This window comes from Cornus florida, unplaced genomic scaffold (assembly GCF_030987335.1).
Source record: "Cornus florida cultivar Cherokee Brave unplaced genomic scaffold, ASM3098733v1 CherokeeBrave_3.0.0_Hap2_Chr11, whole genome shotgun sequence".
Taxonomy (NCBI): domain Eukaryota; kingdom Viridiplantae; phylum Streptophyta; class Magnoliopsida; order Cornales; family Cornaceae; genus Cornus; species Cornus florida.
In genome coordinates, this window is record NW_026775581.1 from 53,647,702 (window position 1) to 53,661,738 (window position 14,037).

Genomic DNA, 14,037 nt, shown 5'->3' on the forward strand with positions numbered 1-14,037 from the left:
GATGAAGAGAAGACATCTTTCGTGATAGAGTGAGGGACTTATTACTATATGGTAATGTCATTCGGCCTAAAGAATGTAGGAGTCACATATCAGAGGTTGGTCAACAAAGTTTCCAGGCAAAACCGTGGAGGCATACATTGATGATATGGTGGTGAAAAGTAAAAGAAAGGATGATCATCTCTCACATTTACAACAAGTGTTCGATACATTGCGGAAGCATGGAATAAGATTGAACCCCTCCAAATGTTCTTTCGGAGTTGGTTCCAGATAGGTCTTAGGGTATATCATCAATAGTCAGGGGATTGAGGTGAGTCCCACCTAGGTAGAGGCCCTAGTGCGATGCGAGGAGCTGAGAACTCTCATGAAAGTCTAGACCCTCATAGGAAGAATAGTCACACTCAATAGATTCATCTCAGACCGGTGCAAACCATTCTTCAACACGATTAGAAACAGCAAAAGACAGACTTGGGGAGCGAGCAACAACCCCTGTCTGAGCTGAAAAAGTATATACGGAATCCACCAACCCTATTTGCACCGAGGCAAAATGAGCGATTGTATCTTTTCCTTATCTCAGACTTTAAATTGCTGGCAAAATCCAATCTAATTAAAATCTAAAGTGTGAAAAGTTCATTTCTTAATTGAAATTTAAGTTTGAAAATTGTTGATCATTGAAGCTAATTGAATAATCATTTTTATTTCTCAATCCTCTTGTTTTTTTACGAAGTGTCCTTATTCTCATTTTTAAAGCATTAGAGCAACCCCAGTGCACATATTGTTTCCCATTCCACACTTTATATAAAGTGTGTAGCCACATCATCAACTTTATGTAAAGTGTACAGCCACGTCAGCATTTGATTGTACACTTATTTTGAAGGTTCTAAGTTCTTGTTGTGCACTCATTTTTTCATTGTACACTTTATTATATTATTATTTTTTAAATAATAAAATAAAATTTATTATTATTATTATTATTTTTTTCTTAACAGTTTTATTCTCAACAACTATAATACTAACGGCTATAATTGTTTGCTCTGATTTAGATACAAGATTTTAAAAATATATATATATTAAAAAAAACAATAATATTACATATATATATATATAAAGTGTATTACATAGCTTCCTACAAATAAAATAAAACAATACAATTTGGAAAAAAAAAATACATTAACACTTCCACACATGAAAAAAAATATAGTAAATATTACAATTAATTGCCCTTTTTTGCATAACGCGCCATAATTTTATTATGTTGATCCTCGATCTATGCTTTCACCGCCGGTATTGCAGCATCATTTGGATTTTTTTCCATCATTTGTCTTTCCCAAAGAACTTGCTCCCGCTCAATCTCCATCATCTCCATTTCTTTTTGCGCCTCAAGCTCCTTTAATTTCATTTCTTTTTGTAGCTCAAGCTCCAATCGCCGTGTTCGTTCTTGCCCATACCCAAATCAAATTTTGATTTCATTTTTCAAGTACGAGATTCGAGTGCTAAGTTGTCCATCAACTTATTTTGCTCGGCAAATCCTTGAAACGATATAAGAAATAAGTCATTTTGTACCTTTATCTTTACTTTTACGACCCTTCTTGGCAGCTTTTCGCCCAATAGGTCGTGAAGTGTCAAAAAGTACTAAATTTTTTTTTTTTTTTAAAAATAATAATTAATTAAAGGTTATGCAAATTAAATGACTCTTTTTATTTATTTAGAAAAAAATGACTTTTTTTTAATTAATAAAAATTTAACTATCTTTATATTAATTAATTAATCTAATATACATATAATATTTATTTTACATATCACTATACAATATCAAATTTTCATTTTGTATTATTCTCACACACAAAGCCCACAAAATGGCCCACTCCCCTACTGCCATTTGACAGGCGCTACTCCATTTTTCACCTGTGGCGTGTTGAGCGTGTAATATTGGATGGGCCCGCAAGTGTGTAAGATGCACAAGAAGCACTTTGCTTTTACACAGTCATACATGTTACACAAATTGATGGTGCACTGGGTTGCTCTTAATATAATTTCTATAATATATATATATATATATATTTTCAATCATTTCTAAAATATAGATTATTAATATATATATATATATATGATGGACAGCCGGACCTGGTTTGGTGTGGGCATTCTGCTGTCTGGAACGATGTCGTGTAAGGCAGTATAATAACCCGGGAGAGTACTTAGGGTTCATGAGGAAAGAGGAGTTTTGGGAAGGAGATCCAAATTTTCAACAAGATTCCCTCCGAAGAACAAGAACACAACAGGTGAGTACCTTCCACCACTAAACCATGTTTAATTTCGTATTCAAATCTTTGAGGTGTGTTGTTTCAACTTCACCAACTCAGAAACTGTATTTTCTTCAAAACTACTCATTATCTTCATCATCCTCAACACTCAAATCCACATCTCGCACTTCAAATCAACACTCATTCACTATCGATTACCTCATAAAATCATGTGGGTTTCCTCCAGAAAAGGCTCTCTCAGCCTCCAAGTACATGAACATCAAATCCCCAGACAAACCTGACTCTGTCATCGCATTCTTCAGCAACCATGGATTCACCGAAACCCAGATCTCACTTCTCATCAGAAGCTCGCCTCTGATACTCTCGTCCGATCCCGAGGAAACCCTTTTACCCAAAATCGTATTTTTCCACTCTAAAGGTCTTTCAACGAAGACAGTACCAAAATAATCACTGCAACACCAGAATTTCTGAAAAGAAGTATTGAAAATCAAATAATCCCATCATACAATTTCCTCAAGAAATTGCTCAAGTCTGAAGAAAAAACAATTACAGCTATTAAAAGCTTTGCGGGGCTTTTGTTGCATGATGTTCACATCTATGCACCCATTATTGAAGCTCTGAGAGAAATAGGTGTGCCCGTATCAAATATTGTGGTTCTCTTGAAATCTCAACGTAGAGCTTTGAAGACTACTGCTGATAGGTCTAAGGAGATTGTGGAGGAAGTAAAGAAAATGGGGTTTAACCCTGTGAAAAGGACATTTGTTTTAGCAGTTCAGGCAGTGTGCCAAATGAGTAAATCAACTTGGGAAAAGAAGGTGGAGGTTTATAAGAAGTGGGGTTTATCTGAAGAGGAGATTTTGGTGGCTTTTGGGAAGTATCCGGGGTGTATGGTGGCATCAGAGGATAAAATTATGGGGTTAATGGATTTTTTTGTCAATAAAATGGGTTGGGAGTCTTCCTTTTATTCAAGGAGGCCAGTGCTTATTTACTTTAGCTTGGAGAGGAGGATCATTCCGAGGTGTATAGTTTATCAAATTCTGTTGTCGAAAGGTTTGCTTAAGAAGAAATTTAGCTTGTATCGGATGTTGGAGTCTCCTGAAAGTTACTTCCTAAGGAACTATGTGAAAAAATATGAGGAAGAAGCTCCTGAGCTTTTGAAGTTATATCAGGAGAAGTTGAATCTTTCAAAGTAATTAGGATATGGGAAAATGAGGAACAGAGTGGACTTCTTAACGTCATACATCTCCGATTCCAACTATACATTGGTTTCTCCGATGTTTACTCTTGGGTAGTGAATATGTCAATCAATTCACATTCATTAATCTCTGAGCAAATTTGTGTTCTCTGTTTTAGTTCCGGCAATTGAAACTTGAAGCTCAACAACATGGTGCATTGAATTCTCCAGACTTTTTTAGTGGTTGAGGCTTGGTGTGTTATGCCATTGTCTGCTATCTTGGAGATCGGTTTAGTTGGTCTTGGTTTTGTTTGACATACAATTTTAGAACTAGTTCGATTTGTTAAATTAATGATTTTGATTTTTAAGTCTAATGATGCAAATATCTAGCTCAGTGTTGTATTTTTTTCATTTTTTATCCAGCAAGGGTTATCTTCCCCTTTCATATAGAGTATAAATAAATGACATTATAAAACGTTGTTGTCTTAGTTCGAGTGTGACATTGTTGGTTCAATCCATGATTCATTCCATACGCCATGTTCCTCTAAAAAAAATAACAAAAAAAAAAAAAAAATTGATTACCAAACCCGTCTCTAAAACATTGTGCAAGTGTGATTCATTGTTGGTTCAACTCTTTGTGTAAGTGTGAGCATAAAAGGTCATGTGAGAAAACAACTTGGAAGGTTACCGAGCCTACCTCTAAAACATCCCAAAGTTCACCCTTCTTCTGGATGCTTTTGCCCGACTCTAAAATATCGCCGAAGTTCACCCTGTTCTTGATGCTTTTGCCTGAGGACAACACCAGCATTACAAGGGCATGCCCGCGGCTATTCAACATTAGGTATTTATGATCAGTTTTTTTTTTTTGGTTGATATGATATGAATTCAATATTTTTGGTAAGTATTTATTCGATTTCGTTTAAAAAATGCTTAGACAGTAATATATCTTTCATTAATCATGTATGCATTTAGCTGAATAATTTAGTAGTTTTTGTGCAACTCTGACCTTGCAAGGTCTTCTTAATAGTTAATTTGAAGCATAGATAAACTAGGTACAGTCATGTTGTTACTGGAAGATTGCTAATTTAATTCAGTTCTACATCAGGATAACATTTTGTTCCAATTCCCTAAGCAGCTGCTGTGGGATTTCATAATAATCCGCGCATAGCTATTCTTCATGTTCATGTTAATGGGGCCTTTAGGGTAGTTGTAGATGTTGTCATGTAATCTGTGAGGCCACCACAAGCTAATAGTTTACGAGATAATTTTGTGTCATACCACAAAAACCATTATGATTACACCTCAAAGTGCCACTGAATTTCTGGTTTTTATGATGATGACTTGATGTATATTTCTATTCATTGATATCGAAGACTGATTTTTTTGTCATTTCTTTTAAGGCTCCCTTAGATTGCACTTTATGGGGTTGAATAACTATAGATAATGCAGTAGTTTGGAAATGTTTCTGAAATAGAAAGCACACGAATTCAACAATCTGGCCTTACAAGGCCTTGCTGCTTCATTGGGGGAGTTCATGTCGAAGTAGTTGTTTCATAAGCTACATTCTTAGAAATGCTTTAAACTTGGATTGAAGATCCCTCGGTTTGTTCTTATTCTAACTCTCTAGTGGATCTTGGGTTCTGTGAGGAAATTGGCTGATACTTAATAGGCTGGAGCTTTCATGGAGAAGATGATGGAAGTGAGTTGGTAAGGCCCGTTCACTAACAGGAATTAATTCCTACTTTTACTTTCTTAGAAAGTAAAATAATGATTCCGAGTTCTTAGGGTGAAACAAAAAGTAAAATGAGGATGATGGGTGAGAGAGAGCTGGTCTACAGTATAAAAAGTAGAGAAGACAACAAAACCTCACTTTTTTCTTTTCTCCGTTAAAAGAGGAATTACTTTCTTAAAGTTGAAAAGTAAAATTATCTTAGGAAACATGATTTGTACCTTTTCTTTAAGTTTTTAGGAATTTATAGTAAAAAACAGGGAGTAAAAGTGAAAGTGAATAAAGAGGGAATGGGCTTGAAATAAGGAATGAGCTTGTATTATATTTTGTTTTATCTTTAAAATGGACAAAATGTTATTAGTTAAAGTTGGGTTGGGGTGCATTGAATTTGGATGGCCTTTATTGATGGGTTAAAATGAAATATTAATGCGGATTGATTAAATATTCCGTGAACTCAAACATATACATATATATATATATATATATATAGGCTTACACAGATGGGCTGTAAGGGATATAGGCTTAGGGCTGGACTCTCTTTATCTTTAAAATGGACAAAATGTTATTAGTTAAAGTTGGGTTGGGGTGCATTGAATTTGGATGGCCTTTATTGATTGGTTAAAATGAAATATTAATGCGGATTGATTAAATATTCCGTGAACTCAAACATATATATATATTCCGAGTTCAAAATAAGCCTTTATACGAATCTGTTCACGAATGCTATGAACAAATGAACACGAATGCAAAAGCATTGTTCATTTACAGCTATAGGTATGGTTCGAGGAGAGGTTATACCATTCGGCTAGTAGCCCTTTGGTAAGAGATTCAAATTCCTTTCAGCGCAATGTAGAAAGCCATGGATCAAAAGGTTTGGACAACTCCATTCACAAGGAATTAGGGTAAGGGTGATAATGATTATGTAATCATTATGTTCATGCATAAACATATATAATTGATATATATATATATATATATATATATATATATCAATTATATTCATTCTATATCATTAATTTACTATTCAAGGTAATAAATTGCATAATTAGACATTAATTACTACAAGATATTTTACGGTAAAATCAATTTATGTTGTGTTAGGGAACATTGTTAGAACGAAATTTCCTCCGATTTCAATTTTAAGGTGCCTATTTAGTGCTCCCCAAACATAACTGTATGTGTGTTCTACATTCAATAGTTTGAATTCAACTTGATGTAATCTTTCTTCAACTTTATTCTTTCCCTCATGTTTTATGGAGTATATTAACGTTTCTCTGTTGAAGAACGGAATAGCAATCTTGTTTTACTTGTGTATCTTTTATCCATTATATTTGCCAATAGAATGTGTGTGACCCTAATGAGTGGTCAATCATACCTAACGTTAAAAACATCCATCATGTTAAGAACTTCACACAAAAATCAATTCATTAGGCCTCTTTTGACATGCGTTTTGTTTCTGCTGTTTTTGTTTTTGGTCTGCTAGAGTGTCAAATTTGGCGACAAAAGCATGTTTGGTGCGGTTTTATTTTATTTTACATAGTGTCAAAACACTTCGTGAACAGTGGTCCAAAACCAAAGCACAAAAAAGTTATTTTTTCTTGTTTTGACAATTATTCATGACCCAAAATCATAACAGTAGCGTAACACGGGTCTGACATTTCTACAGCAAGACACCGTTCCCAAACGTGCTTCTGATTTTTTTTCAAAACACTCTTACAATAAAAACACTATTTCTGTTTTAACCAATAATAAAACTAAGGCCTTAATGTATTCAAATTTTACAATTGAATACAATAAAAAAAAAACAGAGGAAGAACTTCGAACCAAAACAAAAAGAATTAAAACAGAAGACGCAAATGGAAAAACCACAAAACACCAAGGAAGAGACGTAGGGAAACCAGATCCCTAGTAACATAATAATATGGAGATGAGTCAAAGTAAGACCACACAAGGCAAGATTCTCTAAGCAAGCAGAAGAAGAAGTAACATCCTCAGCCTGCCGTGAGAGTGATGGGATAAAATAGTTTCACTAGCCTTCTAGAAAAGATTATAAAATTATAGATTTGTTATTTAGGAAATTAACTATAAATTTGTTTCAATTTCATCGATTAACCTTCTAGAAAAGATTATAAAATTATATTATTTACAAACTTATACATGGAGCCCACCTCGATCAATTGGGTGATTTTGAGACCAATATTGGACCATGTAACAACCCTTAATTATGTGTCCATTCTCACCTTTTGAGAAAGGCCAAAGGTAGGTTGTTTGGGTTTATTTTTATATTTATTTTTTCTCTGAAACTAAATTTATAGTTATTATATAGTGTAGAATTCCTAAATATTGTTTTCTGGGCGAGGAGATATTCATTTGACCAAGTGTGGTTTCAATGTTCAGGCTGTTGATGATGTTGATCGGGCGCATGTTGAAATTCAAGCTCTTTCCTATGATATTCAAGTGGTACTTCGGAGCTTTTCATCCTCAGGGCTTAGCTATGTCTATCAGACCAGTAACGAGGTTGCGCATGCTCTTACGAAGCTTTTTAGATGTCATTGTTGGGATTTATATGCCCTAGCATAGCAAATTTCTGTTTGGATTAAAGTGACATATGTTCCTGACGTTTTTGAAATATTTATATTTTATACAATTGGTGAATTCAATGTATTATATTTCGATTCATTATAGAATTGATAGTGTCCATTTGATTACAAGAAATATTTATATATATATGTATGTGATGGCAATCAATGCATGATATATAAATAGTAATCATAAATGGTTCATAGTCGGTAATTATGGATGGACTCATAATTATTTAAGATTTGAACTGGATCCGCGTTAAATTGAGATATATTGCGAGAGCCGTCGTATGCAATTGCTCCCTATCATTGTCATGGCATTTGACTCTTAAGCATGAGAAAATTATAGACTCTTTTATTAATTAATAATTACTTTGATTTGTTCGGCGGATTTTTCGGGATCCTTAGACCGACACTTTGGGTAGTTATGTAATTAATAGTTAGAGGGTTATATTTTCAATATTTGCATCATTGTTACTTGTATTTATTTTGTATTGATTATGGTTGATCACAAAGTAAATTCGAAGGCCTTCGTGTGTTTTTAGACAAAATGATTTATTATATATTTATTTATTTAAATTATTATTTTTGTCAAACAAATGTTTTATTGTGATCGAGCCAGAAATAATCAATGGTACCAAAATAAATATATTAATTAAGTAGTCGGATTGATGGCTTTATTTATCCGATAACTAATTAAGAATAGAGGGGTCAAAGTGCAATATTGAATTAGAGGTTATTTATTATTTAATTGGAGTTCAATTAATTTCTTTTAGTGGAGTAGAAATTAATTTATGAATTAATTGAATTGGGTCCATGAACCGGGCCAATTATTAATTCATTGTAGCCAATAAAATAATAGGCCCAATGGATTCTCACTCATAACCCAACTTGATATTGGAATCATATTAGATTTGAGACATATGATTGAGAAGGATTTGTGGTTTCCTTTTCTTTATTTTTATGTTGCCTATAAATATACATGTCTATGTATATTTTGGGTGTGATTTTTGGAAAGAAGGAAAAAGGAATAAATTTTCTCTCTCTAGAAAATTAGGATTTATGTTCTCATCTACTGGAGGCTCCCACAAGCCTAATTTTCCAAGGTCATTCATGGAGACATATGAGTGATTTCTAAAGGCAAAACAATTACCAAGAAGATAGAGATCCAAGAAGAATGCATCTTGCTAAGGGATCTACAATAAGTGAGAACATTCACTTTAGAGGAGAGATCTAAGGTTTACTCAAACCTTGATGTAAGTATTCAATTTTTTAATTGAATGATACATCATGTTTTATTTTTGCATAAAACTTGTCTCTATGTAATGAATCAAAATCTATGAATTTAAATCCGTCGAAAAGTTTTTAAAACTAGCACGTTTCCCTACAGTCATCTCACTCAGGATATGACTCTTGTTCATATTTCCATTAACATCCTTATTTTAGCACCATCCAATAGTATGTATTAATCCGTATTTGTTTGTGTTTGTCAAGTTAAAAAAAAAAAATCTTAAATATTGTTTCAAAGCATATTAAATAAAATTTGTTATTGTATTATTTCCGTTACTGACACATTTATTTATTATGAATTATTTCTTTTGTTTCCGTCACAAATACAATAATATTAGGTTAAAATACTCCATAACTAAAAGTCTCTTATCTTGTAGTGGGTGACGGGTGGGTGGGGAGAGAGAGAAGGGGGGATGGTGAGAAGGATATTTTCATCATATATATATATATATATATATATATATATATATAAATGAATAAAAATACCCTTCTCGCCATCCCCTTCTATATATATATATATATATATATATATATATATTCGTGAAGCTCTTATTCTATATGTATCTGTATATATATTTTTAAATAACAGATAATTTTTAATATCACCACCTGTAACAAAGAATATTGATATGAAATTCTAATAAGTTAGGATTTTTGACTTTTATTTGTAAAAATATAGAAAGATAGTCAATTTTTTAAATAGTTAATTACTTTATATTTTAAAATAAGTTTTATTATATTTGACACATAATTAGTCATATAAACCCGTAAAATACTCGGTAAAGTAATAAGTTTATAAGTTTTTAATCATCGAGCTGAATAGTAATACTTATAAATTTTAGATGCTTTCATTTAATTGCATTTCAACTTACCATCACTGTCAAAGAAGTAAAAGTAGAAGTAAAACAAATAAAGTCGAATCTTTCGTGATTCTCATATATCAACTTTACAATATTACATTTGTTTGGTAAAAAAAATTCACATGAACTACTATTTATTTCTTTGTGTAGTAAAATTAAAATAAAAAATAAAAGAAGTAGCATCAATTGTCTCTAAAGTCTAAACACATCCTATTGCCACGGACTTAGAGTATAGGCGGGGCGTGACACTATGCATACTTGGACGTCTTGTTTCTTTACTGGTGACTGAAAGAAAAATCATCCAAATGTTTGAAAAAAAAAATTAATAAAGAAAGAAAAATCATCCAAATGGCTAACTTTCCTTCTTCACTCATTAGTATGTCTTGGATTCCAATTTCGGCGGCCGGTCTATTGAGGGGCCGTTGGTCTATAGTCTATTTAGGCTTTTGTTTATGGTCCTTTTGTTTATGGTCCCAATCAATAAAAAGATCTCAATTTTATGTTTTATTTTTTTATATTATATTTTCCTTAAAAATTTTATTTCCTCATATTACCACCCCAGCAAATATAAAGAACTCAAAAATTATATTTCTTTATTATAACTTTTAAAATTATTTATTTATTTATATTATAATCTTCTTAAAAATATTAAATTCTATCCAATAGAAAGGGTCTCAATTTTTTTTTTACCCCTTATATTATAACTTCCTTAAAAATTTTATTTATATTAATTATTAGATCCAAACAAATAGAGATTTATTAGGGACCAAAAGATTTCTATCTTCTTTTTTTTTTTTCATCTCCGTTTATTTTTTCTTCAGAATTTGTAAAAATTTTTATATTCTTATTTTAACTTTTATCTTCTTTATTTTTATATATTTATTTTTTTCCTTCTTATTGACTATATATACACATTAAAAATCCACTTTTATAATTTTTTTTTCTTCTTTCGCTCAAGGCCTCTTAGCCGCCGCGAGTCTATATATATGCTACTCATGTATGATTGAACAAAATATGTAGATGAATATTAATACACATATAGTCAAAATCACTGTCTACTCTCTCTGAAGCTCTTCAGCTTTAACAATGGCAATGAAGAAACTAGAGGGCAAAGTAGCCATAATCACCGGGGGCGCCAGCGGCATCGGCGAGGAAACGGCCCGTGTTTTTGCCGATAACGGCGCACGTGCGGTTGTGATCGCCGACATCCTAGACGAGCAAGGCCGCCGTGTGGCCAAGGCTATCGGCCCAAAATGCAGCTACGTCCACTGCGACGTGACCGACGAAGACCAAGTCAAAGACATGGTGGAATCAACGGTCCAGATTCACGGCCAGCTGGACATTATGTTCAGCAACGCGGGCGTATTCAGTGACTCCGATCAGACCGTTCTTGACCTTGACTTCTCTGAATTCGACCGTATATTGGCCATCAACGCGCGCGGCATGGCAGCCTGCGTGAAGCATGCGGCGCGTGTGATGGTGGAGCGGCGCGTGAGAGGCAGCATCGTGTGCTCGTCCAGCGTGGCGGGTAGTAAAGGTGCGAAGAAAGGGACCGATTACTACATGTCCAAGCACGCAGTGATTGGGTTGGCCCGGTCAGCTAGCCGGCAGCTCGGGGAGCACGGGATTAGGGTGAATAGTGTGTCGGCGTACGGGGTGGCGACGCCTATGGTGTGCAAGTCGTTCGGGATGGAGGCGGAAGATGTGGAGAAGGTTTTTGAGTCGTTCGCGAGCTTGAAAGGGATTGCACTGAAAGTGAAACATGTTGCTGATGCTGTGTTGTTCCTTGCCTCCGATGACTCCGCATTCATCTCCGGCCATGACCTTCTCGTCGACGGCGGGGTGTGCACAGCGGCTTCTTGGTCTTGATAGTCAGCTTTCTTGTTCAAGTGAGAGTTTCAGAATAATTAAAATAATATGTTTCTAAATAGTAGGTCAAGATTGACATCTGGGCTTGGGCCCTTGGTGCACCAAGGTTAGGTCTCTAAACACACAACCCGTTCCAGCTTGAACTTGGCCCTCCAAAGAAACATTCTAATGATGATAAATAAAATTTTAATTCACTATGTTTAATGTCTGACATAAGTCTCTTTATAAAGCTTCTATACTTGCACTCTAAGCATATTACTTGTTTTCCAAGTATTAGATCATACCAAGTAGGAACAATCGCATTAAGGAAGGTTTTCTTACCACTGAACATTTGCATCGATCGAACTGGTGCGATTTCGATCTATCAAAGTGTCTTTAAATTCGATCGAGCCATATATGATTTTTTTCGATCAAACTGGCATGATTTTCGATTGATCAAGAATGCTATTTTTCTATCAAAATTTTACATGTTCTTGGGATCTCTTTAATTTGTTGTGTCAATTAAAGTGTAAAAAGTCTCGATTGATTTTCTTCAGTAGGGGTTTTTTTATTTGGTTAAAATAGTTGATTAGACTTGTCAACTAAAGTGTAACAAGTCTCAATTGTTCAATGTCAACTGAAGCAACAATGGGTTGTTTTCTGATGGCATTTACAGACGGATTACAAACAAAAACGAGAAGACAGCAAGCTTCTGCCTATTAATTTATTTATTAATTTATTTTTTTCTCGCCTATTAATTTATTTTATCCTCTACAGGCAGTGACCTTAACGTAAAATTTGAAAGAGTCAAAATTTTCTAATAATCATACTAAAAAAATCTTAAGTTAAAGCTGCCATTGACAATGACATGTAGTAGAAAGTTTGGAGAAAGAATTCATTTGGCCTGCAACATTTATATGGAATTAAAACAAGATGATGATGATTAACGATGTCTTTTTTCATAAAATTACCAAAAGTTTCATACTCTTCCATTCTAATTGTAATCATGTCAAAATGAGTTGTTAACATTCAAGTTTTAGAGATGTCAACATTAGTTTCGTCACGTGTGAGGATGTTTCTAGAAGGAAATGAACACAAGGAGGGAGAGAATAGCAATAATGAAATATTTGGTTAAAACACTTGATTAGAGGGCGCCATTTGCACCGAAACAAATAGTAGGGGTTTGTTTTTTGCATCATTTGTATACAGTGAGGATGTTTCTTGCACTTAAGTCTATATAATAATAATAATAATAATAATAATAATAATAATAATAAATTTTCAAATCTTGAACAGTGGCATTAAGATAATTTAAATAAACCTTATAATATTTACTAAAACTTTATCATGTAACATTTAAGTCTTACAACTCAAACTGGATTTGAATCCTAATAGTTCGATGCAAGGCTCGAACCCTTAATATAAAAAAAGATTCTTGAAACTCAACATTAACAGTTTGAATTTCACTCCATTTGGCATTTAGTTAACACAATTATCTATCCTGATTTTTACCAACACTCGAACAAGCAGAGTTATTTCACCTCACCACTACACAATTCTCAATTTAGAAGCTACATTAAAATTTATGGTAAGGAAGTTACATAATTTGAAATTTTAATATACCTTCCAAAATATATACACGATATGGGTGATAAAACAATGAAAAGGAAGCAATTTTCACCATCTAATATGTTATGTTGGTATATAAAAATAAAACCTAATTCCACAGTAGTGATAAATGAAATGATTAGGGATGGCAATTTGACCGCCCCGCGGTTACCCACCCCACCCAGCAACATTTTTGGCGGTTTTGAATGACCGTTTTGCTTATTTGGACGGGGATGGTTTGATATAATAAAAATTCACGCGGGTTTGGTGCGGGGGCTGGGAGAGGTCACCCCGCACCGTCCCGTTTAGATAGGCAAATTATTTAAATACCCTTATTTCATTAATATATATATTTCTCACTATATTAAGTACCCTATATAACAATATTAAAGTAAAAAATGGGATTAAAATGAAATTTGCAATGGTGAAAAATTGAAGATGAGGAAAAAAAAAAAAAAAAGCAAATCTATTTTAACAATAAATAAATTATGATCTTAAACGAGACGGGACGAGTATTCGCGAGGGTAAAAATGTTAAACGGTTACGGAGATGGAGTGGAAAATACTCCCCTTTTTATGGTTTTGGGAAGGGCGAGAGCGGAGTTTTCAAACGGTTGTAGGGGCGGGGAGGGTACACCCGCCCAAACCCTCCCCTACCATCCCTAGAAATGATGGTGGAAAGCAATAATACC

The 14,037-nt window shown here is 33.8% G+C and overlaps 1 protein-coding gene and 1 long non-coding RNA gene across 2 annotated transcripts; both read left to right on the top strand.

Moving 5' to 3' along the window:
* Positions 1-1,924: 1,924 nt before the first annotated feature.
* LOC132285071 (uncharacterized) lies at positions 1,925-7,840 on the top strand. Its single transcript, XR_009472425.1, has 2 exons — positions 1,925-2,276; positions 7,559-7,840. It is a non-coding gene; the product is annotated as an uncharacterized LOC132285071 (long non-coding RNA).
* A 2,849-nt stretch (positions 7,841-10,689) lies between these two features.
* LOC132286279 ((+)-cis,trans-nepetalactol synthase NEPS1-like) lies at positions 10,690-11,975 on the top strand. The gene has a single exon (XM_059788587.1). It carries the CDS (start codon positions 10,977-10,979, stop codon positions 11,757-11,759), a length of 783 nt encoding a protein of 260 aa, XP_059644570.1. The 5' UTR covers positions 10,690-10,976; the 3' UTR covers positions 11,760-11,975.
* Positions 11,976-14,037: the final 2,062 nt, after the last annotated feature.